Raw genomic sequence first — 22,177 nt, forward strand, 5'->3', positions numbered from 1 at the left:
GATGCATACATCTAAAAAGGTTAAAAATAGGCCTTTGTAAAGGTAAATATGCGGATTTAAGTATGTAAAAGCTGATAGAACACTGATGAAAATATTGCTTCAGAATAAATTGTTTACTCCACCAAAAATCTCAGTGATGCAGTGATTTTGTGGGGATATTTTATATGGAATATTGTCTGCTGACATTAAAAGTTCACTGTATATCATAGTAATAAATACCATTTATTACAGCATTGATACTTTGTTTTCTTTTTAATTTATAAACATTAAATATTACATATATGTATGTAATAAAATGTGTATTTCCATTACAGGTTTAGGTCTTAAATTTCATATAAGGTGGTATTAAAAAGGTCTTAAAAAGTCTTAAATTTAACTTGTTAAAATCTGCAGAAACCCTGTATATATGTATTAAGTAAATTTAAAGGCTATTGTTCACTTAACCTACATCTATTTTTATTACCACAAAACACGTGGACATGTCATTCTTACACTATAATACTGAACTTTGATTTCAATGATTTGGACTATGAGATGGACACTTGCTGCTTGCACTCTATGTTGCACTTTACTTTTGCTTTAAAAAAGGATTTCATAGAAATTTAGATTTCATTTGGAGTTTCACTACTGAAGCCCTCTGTTCATTTTTTTCATCATGCTGGAGATGTCTGTTTAAAACTGTTGTTTACACATTTCTAAGAGTACTTTTAATACTTAAAATTTTAATACTTCATTCTAGTGGACTCAACTGTTGGGGTTAATTGAAACAGATTTTTTCCCCCTTTGTAGTTGCACTCACAGCTTTAATGCCCAGAACATGTGGATATATTGACATTAAGAACATGCTGACTTTCTCAGACTTTTGTTATTATTTTATTTTTATTTCATTTTTATTAGGTTTGTTTATATTTTTACTCTTTTAGTTTTACATTTCGTCAATGACTTGTTTACATTTATACTTTTTTATGGTACTCTACTGAATGGCAAAGTTGCAAGTTTAATAAAATGTTCTTTAAAATTGTTGATTTTTTTGTGGGAAATTAATCGTTTAGATTAATCGATAAATTAGTCGATAGATTAATCTAAATAAAAATTAGTGGCAGCCCTAATATATACAGTGTTGGGGAGTAACTAGTTACATGTAACGGAATTACGTAATTTAATTACAAAATAAAAGTAATTGTAATCGGTTACAGTTACTAAGAAAAAATGTGTAATTAAATTACAGTTACTTATGAAAATGTTAAGGATTACAAAGGGGGTTACATCTGCTTTTTTCACACACACTCCCACATACAGATTTAATTGAGGTCTTTCATAAATTGCAGTGACTGCTCTAAAATAGTAAACACCAATGTTTCAGAAGTTTATAACATGCTTATCCGATAGGGTTTATGTATATGCTTTATTTTTTTTAAGATTGACTATTTTTTTCTAAAGCATTGTTAGATTCCAGTGTTTCCTGTCATAGCTATGCAAAGATTTGATTTCAAAAACAGTATCATGACATAGCTATTAAACTATTTCTTATGATTTTAAATATGTATTTAACCACAGAATGATTTTAAAGTAAGTCTGATTTTGTGGTGGCTGTGCTTCAAAGGGGACATCGGATGCCCATTTTCCCCGCCCCTCTCTTCTGTGGAAGAGCAAACACGATTCGCAAATAATCATAAAAAATAAAAAGTGTGTTGGCACCGATAGCCTTGTGGGCAGTGCGTCGACATGCAGCGCCATTGCGCTTTGGATGTCCCGTGTTCGAATCTCAACTCGAGGACCTTTCCTGATCCCGCCCCCCTCCTCTCTCTCTCACTTCACTTCCTGTCATGTCTGATCTGTCCTATCACATTAAAGGTAGGGATGCACGATATATCGGCCACCATATCGGTATCGGCCGATAAATGCTTAAAGGCAAACATAACATAAATAAAAAGTGTAAGACTTACTTCTTCTGGAGGTGCAGCTGGATCATGAACAATGGGTACTGATCCATCCTTGAGTTTTAACTTTTTAACAAAACCTGCCTTGAATTGTCCCTTGTTCAGAAAGCAGTCTGGAGTAAAATTATTTGAGTTACCATCCAACCTGACCGAACTGGAGAGGATCTGCAAGGAGGGATGGCAGAGGATCCCCAAATCCAGGTGTGAACAACTTGTTGCATCTTTCCCAAAAAGACTCATGGCTGTATTAGATCAAAAGGGTGCTTCTACTAAATACTGAGCAAAGGGTCTGAATACTTAGGACCATGTGATATTTCAGTTTTTCTTTTTTAATAAATCTGCAAAAATGTCAACAATTCTGTGTTTTTCTGTCAATATGGTGTGCTGTGTGTACATTAATGAGGAAAAAAAATTAACTTAAATGATTTTAGCAAATGGCTGCAATATAACAAAGAGTGAAAAATTTAAGAGGGTCTGAATACTTTCCGTACCCACTGTATATATATTCACATACATGCATACATACATACAAATTACTGTTCAGAAGTTTGAGCTCAGTAAGATTTTTTTATTTGGAAAGAAATTACTTTTTTTTTTTTTTTTTTCAGCAAGGATGCATTAAATTGATTAAAAAGTGACAGTAAAGACATTTTTAATGTAACAAAAGATTTCAAATTCAAATAAATTTTATTTTGAGCTTCAGATTGTTCAACTGTTCTCAACATTGTAAAAAACAAAAAATGTTTCTTGAGCACCAAGGATCATGTGACATTGACGACTGGAGTAATTGCTGCTGAAATTCAGCTTTGCCATCATAGGAATAAATTACATTTTACATAGAAAACAGTTATTTTAATTTGTAATAAAATTCTGAAATATGACTTTTTACTGTATTTTTTATCAAATAAATGCAGCCTTGGTGAGCATTAGAGACTTGAAAAACATTTGAATGGTGGTGTGTATATATACATTTGATAAATGTGACCCTGGACCACAAAACCAATTTTTTGAAATTGAGATTTATATACATCTGAAAGCTGAATAAATAAGCTTTCTATTGATGTATGGTTTGTTAGGATATGTATATATATATATATATATATTAGGACAATATTTGCCTGAGATACAACTATTTGAAAATCTGGAATCTTAGGGTGCAAAAAAAATCAAAATATTGAGAAAATCCCTATAAAATATGTCCAAATAAAGTCCTTAGCAATGCATATTACTAATGATAATACATTTTTGATATATTTACGGTAGGAAATTTACTAAATATCTTCATGGTACATGATCTTTACTTAATATCATAATGATTTTTTTGCATAAAAGAAATATCGATAACTTTGACCCATACAATGTATTTTTGGCTATTGCTACAAATTTACCCCAGTGACTTAAGACTGGTTTTGTGGTCCAGTGTCACATACATGAATAAACACAATAATAATAGTAAGTATAGTACTCAATAATAGAGTAATAGTAAATTAGTAGGGGTGGATTATTATAAATTAAATATGTATTATATAATATAATATATATAATTATTATGATGATTATATATATTATGATCAAATTTTCTTTTTTAGGGTGAGACCCCACTCCATACGGCTTGCCGATATGGCTTGGCAGGGCTAACAGCAGAGTTGCTCCAGCAGGGGGCGAATCCTAACCTGCAGACTGACAGCACTCTGCCTGATGGAGTCGAGAAAAGCCAAGGAGTCTCCTTGCAAAGTCCGCTCCACCTGGCCATCATTCACAACCATCCAGATGTAGTGTCTGTCATACTAGAGCAGAAAGGTGAGGGATGTGCGAGGATGTTGGATTTGAGTGCTGATCTATGCAGCCATGCCATCTTATGTCACTCATAACTTCATTTCTGCTCCATCTGTCATAGCCAATGCACTACATGCCACCAACAACCTGCAGATCATCCCTGACTTCAGTTTGAAAGACTCAATGGATCAGACCGTTCTGGGTCTCGCACTCTGGACTGGTGGGTTCTGTTAAAAAATCTCCTCCTGTGGGTTCACTGCTCATGCAGATCATTCAGTTTTTCACATTATTTTCTTATTTACATCACTAGGTATGCACACTATCGCCGCACAGCTGCTGGGTTCTGGAGCAGCCATTAATGACACCATGTCTGATGGACAGACGCTACTGCACATGGCCATAAAGAGACAGGACAGCAAGAGCGCCCTCTTCCTGCTGGAGCACCAGGCTGACATCAACGTCAGGTACTGCACCTACCTGAAAGTGCTATAAAACGTTGGTTAGCATACATCCCCCAGACATGTTGAGCTGTGCTGTTAATGTCAGCAATGATGGTTTGAGTCCTGCCTGCAGTGTGTCTCAATCCCATCCCCCCTCGGTTTCCCCCAAAATAGCTATTACTGAAAGAGTTGACACACATAACAGATCCTCAAACTACAAATCATGCATCGTTCCAGGACCCAGGAGGGGCAGACGGCTTTACAGTTGGCCATCAGTAACCAGCTTCCTTTAGTAGTGGACGCCATCTGCACAAGAGGAGCAGACATGTCAGTGGTGGATGAGAAGGGTGATCCTCCACTCTGGCTGGCTCTAGAAAATGGTTTGGAGGACATAGCTTCCACATTGGTGAGAACATTTTTCCATTTACCAATTTGGAGCGTTTTAACTTCATTTAATATATTGTTGATCTTGAAACATTTAGTTTCCATATTTTGGTTAAAAAATAATGCTTGTCTATGATGAGTTGATTTGACTTGTTGTTCATTTTTGGATTAGGTCAGGCACGGGTGTGATGCAACCTGTTGGAGTTCAGGGCCTGGAGGATGTCATCAGACTCTTCTCCACAGAGCCATCGATGAGAACAACGAGATCACTGCCTGCTTCCTTATACGCAGGTTTGCAAAACCTCTCCTTAATTTATCTTGCTTCTGAGCAGAATTTGCATTGTAAAAAATGAGCATGACAGGCCATCAAGTTGACATTTGCAAAACACTTAACTGATTGGTCGTGCTTCATTAGCTTCATTCCTATAGAGTGCTGCAGGATGACATATTTTTGTAGGCCAAAATCCTGAAATAAGTTAGCATTTTAGCACTTCCGTTTCCATCGTCCTGAAGTCAATTTTTGAGATAGATTTTTGGTGAAATGCCTGAAATAAGTTCTGTGCTTAACACATATTTTCACGTTTTATTCTACAAAATAATACCCCCTTGTGATTTTTTTTAAAGCTTTTAATTGTCATAATAAAGGGACTACATTTGTTGCTGATTACCTTAAACATCATCACACTGTACAGAAAAAACCATCTACTCACTAGTCTGCTTTCACTGCCTTATGTTTATAATTGCTAATTATTCTAACCCAAACTTTCAGAGAAGATGTTTTTTAATAAAGACCAAAAGAGTTGATGGAAGCTTAGTAATCATTGAAGTTGTGGTGTAGTTCGTTGTGGTGTAGTTTGTATATAGCCTAGATCAGGGGCGGACTGGGACAGAAATGCAGCCCTGGTGCTGTAGCCACACCGGCCCATATTACCACACTGACACAGCCCCACCCACACATTCACTACTTACGTTTGTGTGCAGATGGTGAAATAATATAAGCAGTACCATATATGTAACAGATATTTAAACATTTAATGTATGTGTCTGGCAAACAATGCTTATTACTTTTTAAAGAGCACACGTTTATAACAAATTTACACATATAGTAAAAACAAAAGAAAAATAATCTGAGGATGTTGTAGAGTTTGTGTGCTGTCTGTTTATGCCATTTGTCTGCTGTTACTGTCATTCACTACAGTATGTTGTTCTTTGTTGTCACTGTCTGTCTGTTGGGTTTTTTCTACCTCTACCATACTCCTCCCTGTCTCTGCTAGACCTACCGTAGCATCCTTCCTCACAGCACTGGTGTTGGAAGACCAGGGGTCTCTGGCTGTACTGATTCCAGCAACATCCTAGTTAATGAACACAGTATAGGACTTAAACATTACAACAAAATATTTTCTCACTGACTGCTCTCAACATTGAAATACACATGAATACAAACAAGTAATAATAGCAAAAAAGGGAATAGAATATGTAGCAAAAACTATAAATAGTAGCAGCATTAAATCCTTTTTGATATACAATTATTTGTGAATTAAAGTATGCTGAAGTGTTGCTAGTATGTGCTGCATGTGCATTTGTGTGTGAGTGTGATCTCTCTCTCTCTCTCTCTCTCTGTGTGTGTGTGTGTGTGTGTGTGTGTGTGTGTGTGTGACACAGGCACAGGTTCCTCCTATCCTAAGAGTTAATAAATAGTTAATTAGAGCCGCATTATTAAGAAACTGGCAGCATCTGTATCAGGGTGTGTCCCTCTCATTGTCTTCCTACCTCCATGACACTTGACTCTGCAGTCCACTCTACCTAAGGATTTATTGCATACTGAAAACTTATGTACTGTATGTGTGTTAAATGTTTTATTTTAATATATGACTATCTACATATTAAAAGAAAAGTTCACTACAAATGTCTATAGTACTATGGCTATTGCTATAGGTTTTTGATGTGTTGCAAGTAGCCTACATCAGTTTTTACCCTAAATCCCACTTTATCTGCTGATTTTTCAGTCATTCAATTCAGTAACAGGCTCGTTAGCACAAACCAGTTAACCAATTATCACGAAGCAATGACATTTTAAAATATACTGGGGTTCTTACGCTAAGCTTACAACTGTTTTTATACAATGTAGGCTACTGTCAAAAAAAAATAAAATAAATAAAACCGGCGCTAACTGGCAGAAGTAGTGTGAAAATGATTTGTGCTAGCTGTATTTTCTGTTTTCATCTTACCTCTGCGGCACTAACTGTCCTCAGCTGCAGCAGCCAAATTTAAACCTTTTTAAAAGAGTTCGGTTAATTTTACGCATTTAGCAGCGTCAGACTTGAGCCCTTTTTTTTCCTTTCTCAAAGTTTTTCTGCACCGCCTTTCCTTTTTTACGGTCCATTATCTAGCTTTTACTGAAAATTAGCTCGTGTTGCAATCTCTCTGATGACGTGCTTGATTTTGACTGAACAGTTCGGTCGACTGGGCTAAATGCTTAACATTTATTTATTATTAACATTATTATTATTATAACCATAGAGAAATCGTGCAAGCGATAAAAACCTGACCTATGTGCTGTTGGCCCGTTAAAACAATTTTATTTATATATATATATATATATATATATATTTAGAAAAAATCTGACCGGCCCACATTAAACAAAATGGTCCGGCCCCTCTGGCATTTGCCAGATGGCCAATCCGCCCCTGGCCTAGATTTAGCATCTTACTTCAGGTGATTGCGTTTAGACTTCAGAATCCATCCCAGTTGTTCATTTGTGAAGTCTCAGAACTTATTTTCTGCAATAATCCAAATGTCAGTGGGAAAAAAATCCTATTGGGTTTCTGTCAAGGAAACCAGGGTGCTGTTAACTTCTGTGTTGTACTACAAAAATATGTCATCATTGCAGTGCTTCAGGCTGAGACTAAGACTGGCCCTTTACACAAGGTTTTAAATGCTAGTGTATATATATATATATATATATATATATATATATATATATATATATATATATATATATACACTAGCATTTAAAACCTTGTGTAAAGGGCCAGTCTTAGTCTCAGCCTGAAGCACTGCAATGATGACATATTTTTGTAGTACAACACAGAAGTTAACAGCACCCTGGTTTCCTTGACAGAAACCCAATAGGATTTTTTTCCCACTGACATTTGGATTATTGCAGAAAATAAGTTCTGAGACTTCACAAATGAACAACTGGGATGGATTCTGAAGTCTAAACGCAATCACCTGAAGTAAGATGCTAAATCTAGGCCGGCTGAATTACAACAATTCTGCATAGATGAGTGGACCAAAACTCCTCCACAGCGCTATAACAGACTCCATTGCAAGTTTTCGCAAACGCTTGATTGCAGTTGTTGCTGCTAAGGGTGGCCCATCCAGTTATTAGGTTTAGGGGGCAAACACTTCTTCACACAGGGCCATGTAGTTTTGGATTTTGTTTTCCCTTAATAATAAAAACATTCATTTAAAAACTGCATGTTGTGTTCACTTGTGTTATCTTTTACTAATATTTAAATTTGTTTGATGATCTGAAATATTAAAGTGTGACAAACATGCAAAAAAATAAGAAATCAGGAAGGGGGCCAACACTTTTTCACGCCACTGTGTGTGTGTGTGTGTGTGCATATATATATATATAGCAGAATTGTTTATCAGTCAAAACTATAATCAGATTAATTGCATGTTATGCTGGTTAAAATGATCAAATTATTTCCAAATAATCACTTACATATATAAATGAACGTAACGTAATAATAATTGAACAGACATTCCAAAAAGTGACTTTTGAAGTAAAAGTTTAACTTCCATGTCACTGATCTCAACATGTGTTTTCAGTGGCTGTGATGTGAACAGCCCGAGGAGGCCTGGTCCTAATGGTGAGGGAGATGAGGTGGCGAGAGATGGACAGAGCCCACTGCATCTGGCTGCATCCTGGGGTCTGGAGGAGGTGGCACAGTGCCTTTTGGAGTTCGGAGCCAATGTGAATGCACAGGTTCATACAAATGCATACATTCATTCTAGTTCTTCTCTCTTTTTCTGTAGATGACAACGCAATTTAACAAGTGCTTTATGCAGATATGTTCCATGTACACACAGTTTAAAATGCCCTTATAGCCGCAGTATCCATTTCTCTGTTAGCAGGATTCAGAGGGTCGTGCTCCCATCCATGTCTCCATCAGCAACCAGCAAAGTGTCATCATCCAGCTGCTCATCTCCCACCCAGAAATCCGGTTGAATATTCGAGACAGACAAGGCATGACACCATTTGCCTGTGCCATGACCCATAAGAACAATAAGGCTGCCGAAGCCATCCTCAAGAGAGAGCCTGGCGCTGCTGAACAGGTGCGTGGGCCTTATTATACTCACAGACAAAGATGAAATTACTCCACATTGTTTCTATATGTGTGCTGTCACAAGCCACTGGATAAATGTTCTCTCGCTTTGTCTAGGTGGACAACAAAGGTCGCAACTTCCTGCATGTTGCCGTGCAGAACTCAGACATAGAGAGTGTGCTCTTTCTCATTAGTGTACAGGCCAACGTGAACTCCAGAGTGCAGGACAGTGCCAAACTTTCTCCTCTACACCTGGCCGTACAGGCGGGATCAGAGATAATTGTCAGAAATCTGGTAAAGTAAAGATAATTATTTCATTTTATTTTTTATTTTATTCTATTATTTTCAAGTCATATATTTGTGTTTTCTCTGATGTGTGTGTGGATTACAGCTCTTGGCTGGTGCTAAAGTAAATGAGTTGACCAAGCATCGTCAGACAGCGCTGCATCTCGCTGCACAACAGGATCTTTCCACAATCTGCTCTGTCCTGATCGAGAATGGCGTTGATTTTGCTGCAGTAGATGAGAATGGAAACAATGGTAGCCTATTGTGCTACACTTGCAGTAAAAGGGCTCAGTAGTCGGTGTAAATCAGTAAAATATGAGTGCAAAAAAGTACATTTATTATAATATTCTTGTAGGAATAAATTCCATTTCTTTATATTTCCTACTAATAGCACTTCATCTGGCCGTGATGCAGGGGCGTCTGAATAATGTGCGTGCTCTACTCACCGAGTCCAACATAGATGCAGAGGCCTTTAATCTCAGGTTTGGCTCAGAATATCTTACTCCACAAATGTATAAAAAAAAAACACACACACACAAAATGTGCAATATTCATTGACGTTCACTAACTTTAATAGTTTTGCCCTCTTTTCTTATCTATAGAGGTCAATCTCCCATGCATGTCCTTGGCCAGTATGGGAAGGAGAACGCAGCAGCCATCTTTGAGCTGTTTTTGGAATGCATGCCTGAGTATCCCCTGGATAAACCCGACAATGAAGGGTACACAGGTTGGTGAAGGACTACCAATTATACTGAATATGCATTTTTAAATAGATCATTTTCCTTAATAATAGCAATCATGCCATATTGTTTTTTTTCAGTGATAGTTGATGTTTTTCTCCTTGCAGTGCTTCTGTTGGCATACATGAAAGGAAACGCTAACCTGTGTCGTGCCATTGTGAGGGCTGGAGCTCGACTTGGCGTCAATAACAACCAGGGCATCAACATCTTCAACTATCAAGTTGCCACTAAGCAGCTTCTGTTCCGTCTACTAGGTAAGTGATACAGGTTTAGTGTTTCTAAGACATTTACAATGCTGGTAGTAGTTATATATAACTAGTCTTATGTATCACGTTTTGAACGGTTCAGATATGCTATCCAAAGAGCCCCCGTGGTGTGATGGTTCAAACTGTTATGAATGTATGACCAAATTTGGAGTCACCACCAGGAAACATCACTGGTATGTAGGCAATATACAGTGTTCAGTCTGTTTACCGCTATAAAGACCTTTGTGAATTCACCCTTTTTTCTCATTCATAACTCCATTTATAATGATGTTCACTTTTTGTCATCTTCCCTATGTCCTGTTACCTAATAACTCAGTCTTTTATTGTCTTTTTCTTTCTCTCTTAGCCGCCATTGTGGGCGTCTGCTCTGCCATAAGTGCTCTATAAAGGAGATCCCCATCATCAAATTTGACCTGAACAAACCTGTGCGTGTATGCGACATCTGCTTTGATGTGCTGACATTGGGTGGCGTGTCCTAATGGACTGGAGAAGCACGGGCAGACGGGCACCAGCCGAGCTGACCGTGAACCTACGGGCTGGGCCTGGGAGGATGAAGAAATGGAGTAAGACACAAAGAGAGGAGGAGCCCTTGAACAAAACCATTCCATTCTTGTCAAAGGAAAAAATACAACCATAACAAGTGTGTTTGTTCTAGCAGTACATTTTAGAACCAAACTATTATGTGTCGAGGATCCAGATTAAAACTTGTGGAATGCAGATGCAAATGAAAATTGTAGTTCCGAAGTTCAGCTTTTGGCAAAAACCAAGTGTGATATGAGAAGGGCAACTGTTATTTACTACTAAAAAAGATCCATAGGGGTTTTTGACAGGGCTAATGTGCTATATGGACACTATATGATTATTATTAGTACTTCATTTTCCATAAGTATGATGAGTCTAATGCATGACTGAACATGCAATCATGCCATCAGTAGGCCTACTTGAATTGACTTGACTTTTTTTTACAGATAGTTCGAACCCAGTTGGAGGTAGATGCAGCGTCTTGTGAACATTTCAAGGAAGTTTGTTTGGTGTGAAATGCTGCTGGATATGAAGGCATCTGTGAAAGGTAGCCATGTTTAAGTAGTGTGAAGCCTTAATCATACTGTGCAGGGTCTTTCAGTTGTTGTATTGAGGTTTTTAACACATTTTAACCTCTGTGGAAGGACATTTCTCTTTCTCTGGAGTTCAAATCAAAAGAAAGAGATGGAGAAATGTACCTTGCTTGGTTAATGTTGTGTTCTTAGTAATATTAGTAAACTTAATCATTTATTAATCTGCATATTCAGTGGACTTTATTTTAACCGATCCATTAGTTTACATCATACTAAAATTTGAGAAACACTTCAGATGTGGATTTCAAATCGTTTCTTGTGATTCTATTAAGCTAGACAGGTGCAGAAATACAAGTTCGGAATTCTGATATACTTAGTTACTATGCATATGCATGACATCATCTGTAGCCTATTGTTAGTCATCATTGCATCATAATCACACTTTATTCATTTCTGATCACCAAAGGATACATTCCAGTTAACATTTGCTCTGCAAGCTAGCGCTGGGGGAGCTGCTCGCTTGATCGTTGTTTTCGAGAACTCTTTCAAAAGTCTTTTTGGTGGCGTAACGCATCGCATTATGTTGACCTATCATTTTTAAATGCTTTTTCATGTCCATGCTTAACAGGTGCACTTTATCAACGTTTTTTTACATTTCTGATACATTTCATATTTCAAAGGAAGATTGAGTTTTTGATTTGTTTGGGGGGATGGCCATGTCCACAGTCTGTTATTGCTATTGTTAAATTGTACAGATAAATGTATGATATTTTTGACCACTACAACTGTTTTGTACTTAATGCAGGTTGTGCTTTTTTGTCTATGTGACAAACCTACGATTTGGCCTCCGTTTAATCTTTCTGCACATTGTATGGTATCTGTATGCTCAGATATTTAGCCTGTCGCCGCCTCTAGTATCCTTTTCAAGAAAGGGAGGACAACTTTACATAAAGGACAATTAAAAAAAAAATCTAAAAAATTGTCTTATTTAATTAACAATCTTGATTTTATGGCATAAGCAATATACTTGGCTACAAACTGCAATGAAATTAGAAGTGAAATCTAAATCAGAGAAGCAATTAAATTAGAAACATAGCTATATAAATAGCAAGCAGCAGCATTCACGTAGCATGTGCCTGTAACAAAGTTAAACCCATCAAAAAAAAAAACATCTCTATAAACATTATCTCACTGAAGAAAGTGATGAAGAGTCCTTAAAAACCAAATGAAATACAGTGACACTCATAGTGTGACGAAGACATGCAGCTCAGTCTTTAGTGATACGGCAGGACTCTGCATGAGGAGGACAGTCTTTGTACCCTCTGAGGTTTCGGTTCTCAGCGTGAACAGGATCTGACAGTCCTGACCCAGAGTGGCCAGACCCAGGTGAGAAAAGCATTCTGGGTACTCCAATCCAGTCTCTGTGAATGCCACCACTGCAAAAAAAATGTAATTTGTGTTACATTTTTTCCAGGAAATATAGCAAATGTTGTCCAAAGCATTGGTAGATTAAAAAGTCCAAAAAAAAAACTCATTGTAGAGCACCATACTCGTCCCTCACTGGCTTCGCTCCACTCCCGAGTTACAGGCTGGGTACAGCTGCATCTCACTCTGAGCTTGGGCCTTTTTCTTCAACCCCTCAGTCAAGAAAGCCTCCGCATGTAGCAAAGCGTCAGTGGACTGCCCGCTTTCTGTGTAGAATTGGCCAGTCAGTTTACCTGCAGCACATGGGCCATGGAGAGGAGAGAGCCCTTAAAGGGACAGTTCACCCTGCAATTAAAAATCTGTCATCATTTACTCACCTGTTCATGACAGTTTTTATTTGTAGGTAAAATATTATTATAAATGATTATTTTTTTAACAATGGGACTTAAAAGCATAAAGACATTCATACAATTATTACACCATAGAAGAGTCTTACAAGCATTTTAAGTTCTTCAAATTATAAATCTGAAAATAAAATGTATTTTCTTTCAAAAATTCTGCAAGAAATCGTAAAATAGCTAGAAACTTGCTATGAAAATGGTCACCGAACGTCATTTGGTACCCACCCACTGGAGTGTAGCCCTCTGATCAAATGACACAGAGCCACAATCTGTGAGTCAGTGAAATCCGAGACATCGCTAGTTAAGCCAGCCTCCGTGAGATCACCTGTAATAAACGCCCTTGAGGCGTCTTTCCCTGCACGAACTTCACAGATTTCAGCAATCTCTATGCGTTAGCATCACTCCAAATCTGGCCTGTAAATTGCATAGTGAACTAACCTGTAAAGAAATGATAACCGCCGCCAGGCCCGTAATGTTTGCTCCTCTTTTCAACGTCAAACACCTGTCCTAAGATCGCCAGGTACAATCCTTTACTGTTCTCTCCTCCGTTGTATAAAGACAGCTCATCTTCGGTCAGCATGCGAACCGGTGCAGACGCTCGCACGTTACTGACCTGCTGCACATTCACAACATTGCCATAGATCGAGAATGTGAGCCACTCGGGCACTGTCCATACGGCCAGGAATATTGAAATAAGAGCTACCAAATATTTCAGCATTGTGCGAAGACAATGTACATAGACGAGAATAAACAGCAATGGCACTCCGTATCGAACAACACATCGTTATCAACAATATCACATTTGTCAACATGTTGTGCTGTGTTGGACAGCGCATGCGCAAATGTATTAGGAAAATACAAGCTGAAAGGTGATTTAAAAATATATATTTTTTTAAATTATCTCCAGGTATACGAACAATTCAGGGTTACTTGACAGCATTTATTGCAGTACAGAAACCATACAAACTGCAGAAACGGCGAGAAAAACCGTGGCAGCTGCCTTTGACTTCTGGCAAGAGCTCTGGCAGCTGATACATAAAAATCCACCGCACGCCACTGAGAACAGTGTAGTTTTACCGAGCAAACAGCAGAAACGGCGAGCAAGACCTCTGGCAGCTGCTAGAAACGACTAGAAACGACTAGTGGCAGCTGGGGATGCCTCCGGGAGTGGCGCTGCGACCTGCCGCTGCCAGAGAGAGCGCCAGCCCGGTTGTGGCTAGAAGGGATACAGCTCAGACCGAAACGAACAATGAAATTATTTTTTTTGTTTTTTTTTAATGATGATGCAAAGATCCCACAATTGTATTATTATTATACATTTTTATGTATCAGCTGCCACTAGTCGTTTAACCCGCCAGCCCCTGCTGCTTTCAAATCTCTCTCTCTCTCTCTCTCTCTCTCTCTCTCTCTCTCTCTATCTCTGAAAGAACGTAAAGCTGTCAAAGTATGGCCTGGTTACTCTCAGAATAAGGCTATGAAATTCTGTTTGTAAATGTATGAGATTTTGCTCATTTGCCAACTGAAATTTCAAGTGTTTCAAATAATGAATCTTTTTTTAATAAGTGCCACAAGAACAAGAGTTATTACATGGTCACATCATTAACAACAGAAGTTGCTAGAAAACAGAAGTTACATACATTTCAGTGCTTTTTAAAACTTTACATGTTTACAGATTTTTATTTGTTTGTTTTTAGATTGTTCCAAAAGGTTTATGTATAATTGTAAGTTATTTATAAAAGGTAAGAAATGTAGTTTTCAAAGAGACCATTCTTTTTATGTATGTGGTATTTTCCTAACAAAATAAGCAAATGCAATGTATTGCCATTGTATTATTATTATTCATATTCCAAAATGTCATTCTGAGAAAAAAAATCACATCAAATACACATATTTCTATCACACACCCCAGTGTTCTTTTAATGTAGGTTTCTAAATATTAAATACAAATACTATTTTAAAACAAGTGCCTTTTCCAGTCTACAGAATTCACATGCAAATGAAATGTTCAGCTTTCCAATAACTTTGTTATTAATACAAAATTTATTTATCATTTTTTATATATTAAGAATTAGCTTTCCAGGTGACCTACAAACTGACATCATCACTGAACGTCAACTTCAGATATGAGCACATATTTATTTATTTCCCGTCCAACATTAAAAAAATTACATCATTTACGTTACAAAAATGTTATAATTTGACACCGTGATTTGCGAGTACTGGCGGTGGACGCTAGGGGGCAGCGCAGCGGGCGTCGCTGAGCTCACGGAAGGACCAAAGTTTGGTTTTTTGCTGACAAACATGACGTCAGTTAATGCGGTAGAGACAGCGGAGGAACGCGCGGACGGGAAAAGCACCCTGAACTAATCAACCCTGACACTAAAACTTAGCTTGAAACCTGGGTTCGAGGCAATCGGAAGAGAGCCCGAAGCCGCAGAACACCATGGGAAACGCGGAGGGAGGATGTGGCGCTGGGAGCGGCGACGAGGAGGACGTAGAAACGGAGAGTCCCGTGTTCGCTGAGGGCAGCCCGGCCTCCGCGGCCACAGGCAACAGGGCCGGCAGCGGAGGTGGTGGTGGTGGCGGCGGCGGCGGAGGTGGTGGAGAAGGAGTCGCGGCAGGCTCCGGTCCGGGGAGAAGCGGAAGAGGTTCTGCGAACCCGCCGGCCCCGAGCTATGGACTCCCCACTCCTGCAGCTCTGCTGGAGCAGGTGAAGCTGCGAGAGGCAGCGGCCCGTATGAGCGACTCATGGGTCGCCATTTCGGAGTCGGTGCTGGCGCGCAACGAGAGCGCTCTGGTGCGCTGGCTGGAGGAGCGGCTAAGCCGCGGAGAGGAGTCCGTCACACTGGAGCAGTTCTGTGAGATGCTGGAGAGCAGAGACGCGCCCAGAGATGAGTGCGAGGAGGTGATGAGACATGTCACTCAGATGAGCAATGACCTGCTGTAGCCTAGTGGTTCATGCCAAGTCTCGGCTGGTAACTGAGAGGTTGTAGGTTCAAGGCCAAAGAAGGGTGATTTAAGAACTCTCACTATAGTGCACTTTTGTTTATCAAGATAATCTTTACAAATGAACACAGATTTCATTCATTTTTAAAGTGACAGTGACGGTGCCAAGTATATGGTGTCCCATTCTCAGAAATTTGTGCTCTGCATTTATCCCATCCAACTGCACACACACAGCAGTGAGTAGCGAACACACACACACACACCGTGAACACACACCCGAAGCAGTGGGCAGCCATTTTTTTGCCGATGCGCCCGGGGAGCAGTTTGAGGTTCGGTGGCCTGGTCAAGGGTCTCACCTCAGTCGTGATATTGCAGGTGGAAGAGAGAGCTGTACATTCACTTCCCCCACCTACAATCTCTGCCGGTACCGAGACTCGAACCCATGACCTTTGTCCAACTCTCTAACCGTTAGGCCACGACTTTGAAGCCTAAATGCACTCACCAAAGTAAAAAGCTAAAGTTAGGCTGTAAACAATCTACATCACAGTTGTATGACTTCAACATCACCACCACTAAACTTCTAACAATGCTTTCAATCTTAATTTAAAATCTACAAGTTGGAAAGTTTGAGTTTGTTAGTTTGCAGGAGTGCGAGTATAAACGCAACGCGACTGTGAAAGCAAACTAATGAGTAGATGAGTTTTCCTGTTTGATGACATATAATGTCCTCAACGACCTCTGTAGTCCCATTTAGCCACTTATTAGCAACTCAAAATTAGTAATCGACCGATATATTACCAAGGCTGATATATCTGCCGATATTTGGCTTTTTTAAAATATCGGCATTGGGCGATAAGTTTCTGTTTGGCCGATGCGTTCGAGGCGGGACTTTTATTTTGACGGTGCTGACAACGGCAGCGCCTGAGCACACAGTGAGCCAAACAGAAATGCAAAAAAAATGATACATGAATGTATGTGTGTCAGGGTTCTTAAATGGATAGTTCATCCAATAATAATACTCAATTGTCCCAAACCTATGAATTTCTTTCTTCTTTTAAACATTTTTAAACATTCTTTTTCCCTCTTGTTCGCTGTTGTCGTTAACAGTTCTGTCTAATACGGATAGAAGTCTGCCTAATAATCAGATATAATGGTTAAACAAAGGAATTAAAATGTATACAAAAAGTATTATAACGATTGCTTTTATATTATTACTAATAGAAAGGCAAACATTATAATACTTTTTTGTTTGCCATCAGCATTCAGCAAATGTGCATTTATATAATTTAAACAAATCTTTGAATGACTAATGAATATTTCATTTCACAAACCTTGCAAACTTAGTCGGATCCAGTTGTGAGATCTTGTGAAGTGTGCATGTGTATCCTGCATGTGTTCTCTGCGTGACGATCGGTCCGTGTGAATTGAATCCTGACTGGAGGAGAGTTCAGCTTCACTGGAGATACGCGATCGACAAACTTTAAACTCGTGATTTCAAAATATGCTGCGCTTTATGCATTTGCCCTCTTTATGCATTCATGTCTTTTCCACTGTGTGCTGTATGTAAAATGAGTGTTACCTTGGCTTTATTTGAAAAAAATATGATTCCCAAATCCCAATGCACACAAACTTCCCAGAATACTGAGTGCCCTGTTGGTTACAGTGTTTACTTCCTTTTTTTATTATATTATTAATAAATATTTATTTATTTGTGAAAAATACTATGTCATCTAAAGTATAAGTATGTTTATTTAACACATTAACTTTTTAATCCATTTTCAAATGATTTCAAATTTCTTAAACATCAATTAAAATAAATAAAATTATATCGCACACCCTGCTTTCAAAGATATCGGCATTGGCTGTCAAAAAACCAATATCGGTCGACCACTACTCAAAATGCATAAAATCTTTAAAACAAAACAGGTATACTGATGTATTTTAATTCGTACAGTAAAACTTGAAAATATATTAAGGTTGTGTTAATCACAGACCTTATTTCAGACATTCAAAGGCACAATATGTCATTTTTTCGCCGCTAGAGGGCGCATATTCAAAATAAACAAAGAGACAAAGGCGTAGTTTGATGACGCTGTGACTGAGTGTGGAATCATGGGAGTTGTCGTCTTCATCCCCACAGCCGATGCAATCCGACGGGACTCGGGCAGAAATCATGTTCATGGATGAGCTAATGATTTATTAACGTAGTAGAATGAAGCAGGGTGAGGCTGAAAGGCGTCGAAGCGAAACGTGGCCGCTGAACGAGCGCGACACACGGCTCGAAAGCAGCAGAGCTTTTATTATGCCACAGTCGACCGCTTCCACTCCTTCCGGTCGTGCGTATGTGGGGGAAAAAAGCAGCGCTGTTTTATCATACTAGATACATTTGAACATATATATTATAATGCTACTCTGTGCGGTCGTCACCGGTCTATCAAATGCACAACATTAAAGCGTCTTTGGTGTTTCCATGTTTTCTACAAAACAAAACTAGAAATCGAGGATGTATAACGTCATTGGCAGGCGACACAATGACACTATAGACACGGTCCACGTCACTAGTTAAAATTGCTTATTTCTCTGGATTTAAACATTCTTCGAAACATTTGGGATAATGTAAGTACACAAGTCAGCAAAACATATAACACTGTTCCAGTGGTTTTTAGATATTTTAATAAAAATATCCTACATGTTGTGCCATTAATCAATACCCCATTCAAAACACTCATTGACTTTGGGACGATGGAACCAGAAGTTTTCTGCTAGTTATAGGGCTCATTATTCCTGCAGCACTCAATTGGAAAGAATAATTAAATAAAAATCCGTTTCCATTTTGTGCTGCTAGAGGTGCAGTTTACTGTGGATAATATATGAGAACATTTCCTTTGTTCTTCATATTCATATTCTGCTGGCTGTCCTCTCAGATCTAGACATCCAGTACAGAGCGGAGCTCAATCATGACCCAGATGTGGATAAAGTTAAGGTGGTCACCCAGTGCTACAGCTTCATCGAGGCTTCATCCAATAGTGCAGATATCAACAAGATGACCAATGGTGAGACAGTGTCTTTCTGGCAGTCGGACGGTAGTGCTCGCTCACACTGGATAAGGCAAGCTGTCCATTTCATTGGTGCATCTACATGGAATTAAATTATAGCTGATGATGCAACACATTCCATTGCCTTCGCTAAATAATTAGTTAAATATTACCACTTCCTCTGACTCACCACTTTCACAGGTTAAAACTGAAGCCAGACATAGTTTTGAGACGGCTGGCCATTGCGGTAGCATCTAATGACCACAGCTACATGCCACAGCTGGTGTCTATAGCTGTAGGAAAGAACCGGCGCTCCCTGCAGGAGATCAGAGATGTGAGGATCCCCAGTAACGTCACGGGTTACGTACCGCTACTGGATAACGCCAACATCAGCCATCCTTGTGAGCAACACACTTGTACAGCAGAATTTTCTGTTTGAAGTTTGAATTTAGGGCTGCAACTAACGATTATTTTGATAATCGATTAGTTGGTGATTATTATTGTTTTATTTTTATTTTTCCGATTAATCAGATTTTTTTTTTTAAATATATTTTTTATTTTATTGACAAAAACACACTATTCCACATTCTGCCCAATGTCCTTCAAACAAATGCTATGCTATGAAAACATATGGTGCTTAACAATTTATTAGACCTCCTGCCGTAATTAAGAGAAAACACATTTTAGGAATCTGTCAAAAAATTGTTTAAATCAAAAAAATGTATAGTAATTTATTGGGCAAATAAACTTAAACAACTAAATTGTATTTATTCACATTAAAAAAATGGCCTCCTATGCCCTTCATATAACAGCTTGCATTCTTGCTGGCATTGTTTATGTACTTTTTGACTGTAATTGGGTATCTGAAAAAAAAAACACTTTAAAGCTCTCTGTCTTTCTTTCATAGATAACAGCACTAATTATATTATAGCATTAGAAATAGCCTACTACTGTTACTAAAGAGCTTACGCATATTGGAGGACTAACCAATACAGAAAGCGAAAAAATAATTTTGTTAATCACCAGTACTGTTAGTTTAGAGCTGCAGTGGCACAAACCATAATTTGTTAAAAACCTTATTCCTAAATACATGCTGTCATCCCCTTACAGTTCCTACTCTCATAAAATACTCGCAATGCATGTTGACATTTAAACCTTAATTTAACTTTCAACAACAGATATATTTCAGCACAATAAATGTTTTTGTGTTTTCCGTTTGTCTGACGCCCGTGCACGCGGCCGCCGCTCATTAAGTAATGAATAAATCTCGACACAGACTGTCAGGAAGGAAATGGAAATGCTCGCGTGAATTTGTGACATTTATACACAAGGATATGACCGTAAACTGAAAGTTTTTGCGCTGAGGACGCACACGCATCATCTGTATAAGCGCCTGACAGGGCATTGGATCACGTAACTCTCCCACAGTATCGCATTATGTTTCCTCCACTATTTTTAGATGCATTTTGTCCATAGAAATGCGTCATTCAGTGCTTTGTCAGACCGGCTGAAGTTGGACGTGCACTGTGGGCAGACCCGACTAATCGATAATGAGAATCGTTGTCGATGATTTTCATAATCGATAATAATCGATTTGATCGATTAGTTGTTGCAGCCCTATTTTAATTTGTACACTACTATTCAAAAGTTTGGGGATTTTGAAAGAAGTCTTTTATATTCGCCAAGGCTGCATTTATTTGATAAAAAATACAATAAAGCCACTAATGTTGTGAAATATTATTACAATTTAAAATATTTTTTCTATTTTAATATATTTTGTTTGTTTAATGTTATTTATTCCTGTGATGGTAAAGTTGATTTTCAGCAGCCATTACTCTACAGTCTTCAGTGTCACATGATCCTTCAGAAAGCATTCTAAAATGCTGATTTGTTGCTCAACAATCATTTCTTCTTATTATTACTATTATCAGTGTTGAAATATGTTGTTCTGCTTAATATTTTTGTGGAGACTGTAATACATTTTTTTCCCAAGATCCTTTATGAATAGTAGATTCAAAAGAACCACATTTATTTGAAATAGAAACCTTTTGTGACATTATAAATGTCTCTACTGTCACTTTTGATCAATTTAATGCATCCTTACTGAATACAAGTATTGACATCTTTAAAAAAAAATCGTACTATTCCCCAACCTTTTGAACGATAGGTGTGCATAGAATTTGCAGACTGTGAGCGGAATGTAAAGAGTGACTGTAATTTCTGTTTATTCCAAGTATATACTAGTCAGAAAGCTCTTGTAAACTTACACTGATCTTCCTTTTGTCTCTCAGTTATTCAGATAAACATCAAGCGCTGCCTCAGCGATGGCTGTGACACACGTATTCATGGTCTGAAGACAATGGGCTACCAGATCACCAAGAGTAAAGAGGTTTCGGTATCCGACGCCTCGGCTATATGGTATCTGTCTCTCCTCACGTCGCTCGTCACCGCTTCCATGGAAACCAATCCTGTGCTTGCACAGACCGTCCTACAGAGCACACAGTAAGTCAGGAGAAATAACTAATGAATATTACTTCTCACAAAAGCACGGCACTAATAGCACTAAATGTGTTGTGTTATAGTCACATGCTACACACTGATTTGTAGCTGATGGTAGCTGTATGTTTCTTTCTCTATTTTGCCTAGTGCATTTTGATTTTAGAATTTGATTTTAATTTGTTGAGACATGTACACTGCCATGCAAGATTTTGCGGTCAGTAAGATATTAAAAAAAAATGAATTGATTACTTTTGTTCATCAGTGATGCATTAAATTGATCAAAAGTGACAGTAAAGACTTTTATAATGTTACAAATGATTTCTATTTCAAATAAATATTCTTCTTTTCAGCTTTCTATTCATCTAAGAAACCTGAAAAAATGTATAATTGTTTCCACAAAACTATTAAGCAGCACAATTGTTTTCAGCATATTAGAATGGTTTCTAAAGGGTCATGTGACACTAAACACTGGAGTAATGGCTGCTGAAATTTCAGCTTTTCCATCCCAGGAATAAATTACACTTTAAAATATATTAAAACAGAAAACAGTTATATTAAATTGTAATAGTATTTCACAATATTTATGTTTTTGCTGTATTTTTGATCAAATAAATGCAACCTTGGTGAACATAAGAGACTTCTTTCAAA

The 22,177-nt window shown here is 38.1% G+C and overlaps 3 protein-coding genes across 5 annotated transcripts in view; 2 read left to right on the forward strand and 1 right to left on the reverse strand.

The window, feature by feature from the left end:
- Positions 1-11,843, forward strand: part of LOC107587357 (rabankyrin-5-like) — a 27,403-nt gene extending 15,560 nt beyond the window's left edge. For both annotated transcript variants that reach the window (XM_016275117.1, XM_016275116.1), the window contains 14 exons: positions 3,530-3,740; positions 3,838-3,936; positions 4,027-4,180; positions 4,394-4,562; positions 4,713-4,831; positions 8,381-8,537; positions 8,687-8,887; positions 8,995-9,171; positions 9,269-9,416; positions 9,554-9,644; positions 9,765-9,889; positions 10,010-10,156; positions 10,251-10,341; positions 10,515-11,843. In XM_016275117.1, the coding sequence (XP_016130603.1) occupies positions 3,530-3,740; positions 3,838-3,936; positions 4,027-4,180; positions 4,394-4,562; positions 4,713-4,831; positions 8,381-8,537; positions 8,687-8,887; positions 8,995-9,171; positions 9,269-9,416; positions 9,554-9,644; positions 9,765-9,889; positions 10,010-10,156; positions 10,251-10,341; positions 10,515-10,647 (2,022 nt within the window). In that variant the 3' untranslated portion in view covers positions 10,648-11,843. The remainder of the gene's footprint in view (positions 1-3,529; positions 3,741-3,837; positions 3,937-4,026; positions 4,181-4,393; positions 4,563-4,712; positions 4,832-8,380; positions 8,538-8,686; positions 8,888-8,994; positions 9,172-9,268; positions 9,417-9,553; positions 9,645-9,764; positions 9,890-10,009; positions 10,157-10,250; positions 10,342-10,514) is intronic.
- A 423-nt stretch (positions 11,844-12,266) lies between these two features.
- On the reverse strand, positions 12,267-13,919 carry LOC107587358 (neuferricin-like). Of its 2 annotated transcripts, XR_001609464.1 has the most exons (3): positions 13,275-13,469; positions 12,774-12,941; positions 12,267-12,659 (listed from the first exon to the last, which is right to left on the reverse strand). XR_001609464.1 is itself a non-coding variant. In XM_016275118.1 (2 exons), the coding sequence occupies exons 1-2, from the start codon at positions 13,765-13,767 to the stop codon at positions 12,781-12,783; spliced, it is 441 nt and encodes a 146-aa protein (XP_016130604.1). In that variant the 5' UTR covers positions 13,768-13,919; the 3' UTR covers positions 12,267-12,780. The 2 variants fall into 2 exon arrangements, 1 of the variants encoding a protein (XP_016130604.1); XM_016275118.1 differs by lacking the exon at positions 13,275-13,469 and adding an exon at positions 13,488-13,919 and having other exon boundaries at positions 12,267-12,941.
- A 1,432-nt stretch (positions 13,920-15,351) lies between these two features.
- Positions 15,352-22,177, forward strand: part of LOC107587441 (zinc finger ZZ-type and EF-hand domain-containing protein 1) — a 48,682-nt gene continuing 41,856 nt past the window's right edge. Inside the window, exons 1-5 of the mRNA XM_016275236.1 lie at positions 15,352-15,992; positions 18,841-18,842; positions 18,920-19,103; positions 19,232-19,431; positions 21,322-21,532. Of these exons, the coding sequence (XP_016130722.1) occupies positions 15,493-15,992; positions 18,841-18,842; positions 18,920-19,103; positions 19,232-19,431; positions 21,322-21,532 (1,097 nt within the window). The 5' untranslated portion in view covers positions 15,352-15,492. The remainder of the gene's footprint in view (positions 15,993-18,840; positions 18,843-18,919; positions 19,104-19,231; positions 19,432-21,321; positions 21,533-22,177) is intronic.

This window comes from Sinocyclocheilus grahami, unplaced genomic scaffold, assembly GCF_001515645.1.
Source record: "Sinocyclocheilus grahami isolate Dianchi unplaced genomic scaffold, SAMN03320097.WGS_v1.1 scaffold92.1, whole genome shotgun sequence".
NCBI classification, from domain to species: domain Eukaryota; kingdom Metazoa; phylum Chordata; class Actinopteri; order Cypriniformes; family Cyprinidae; genus Sinocyclocheilus; species Sinocyclocheilus grahami.

Coding starts and splice junctions, on each gene's coding strand:
- LOC107587358 (XM_016275118.1), bottom strand. CDS start 13,767: ATGCTGAAATATTTGGTAGCTCTTATTTCAATATTCCTGGCCGTATGG. Junction 12,942..13,487: donor CGGTTATCATTTCTTTACAG/GTTAGTTCACTA, acceptor CATGTGCTGCAG/GTAAACTGACTGGCCAATTC.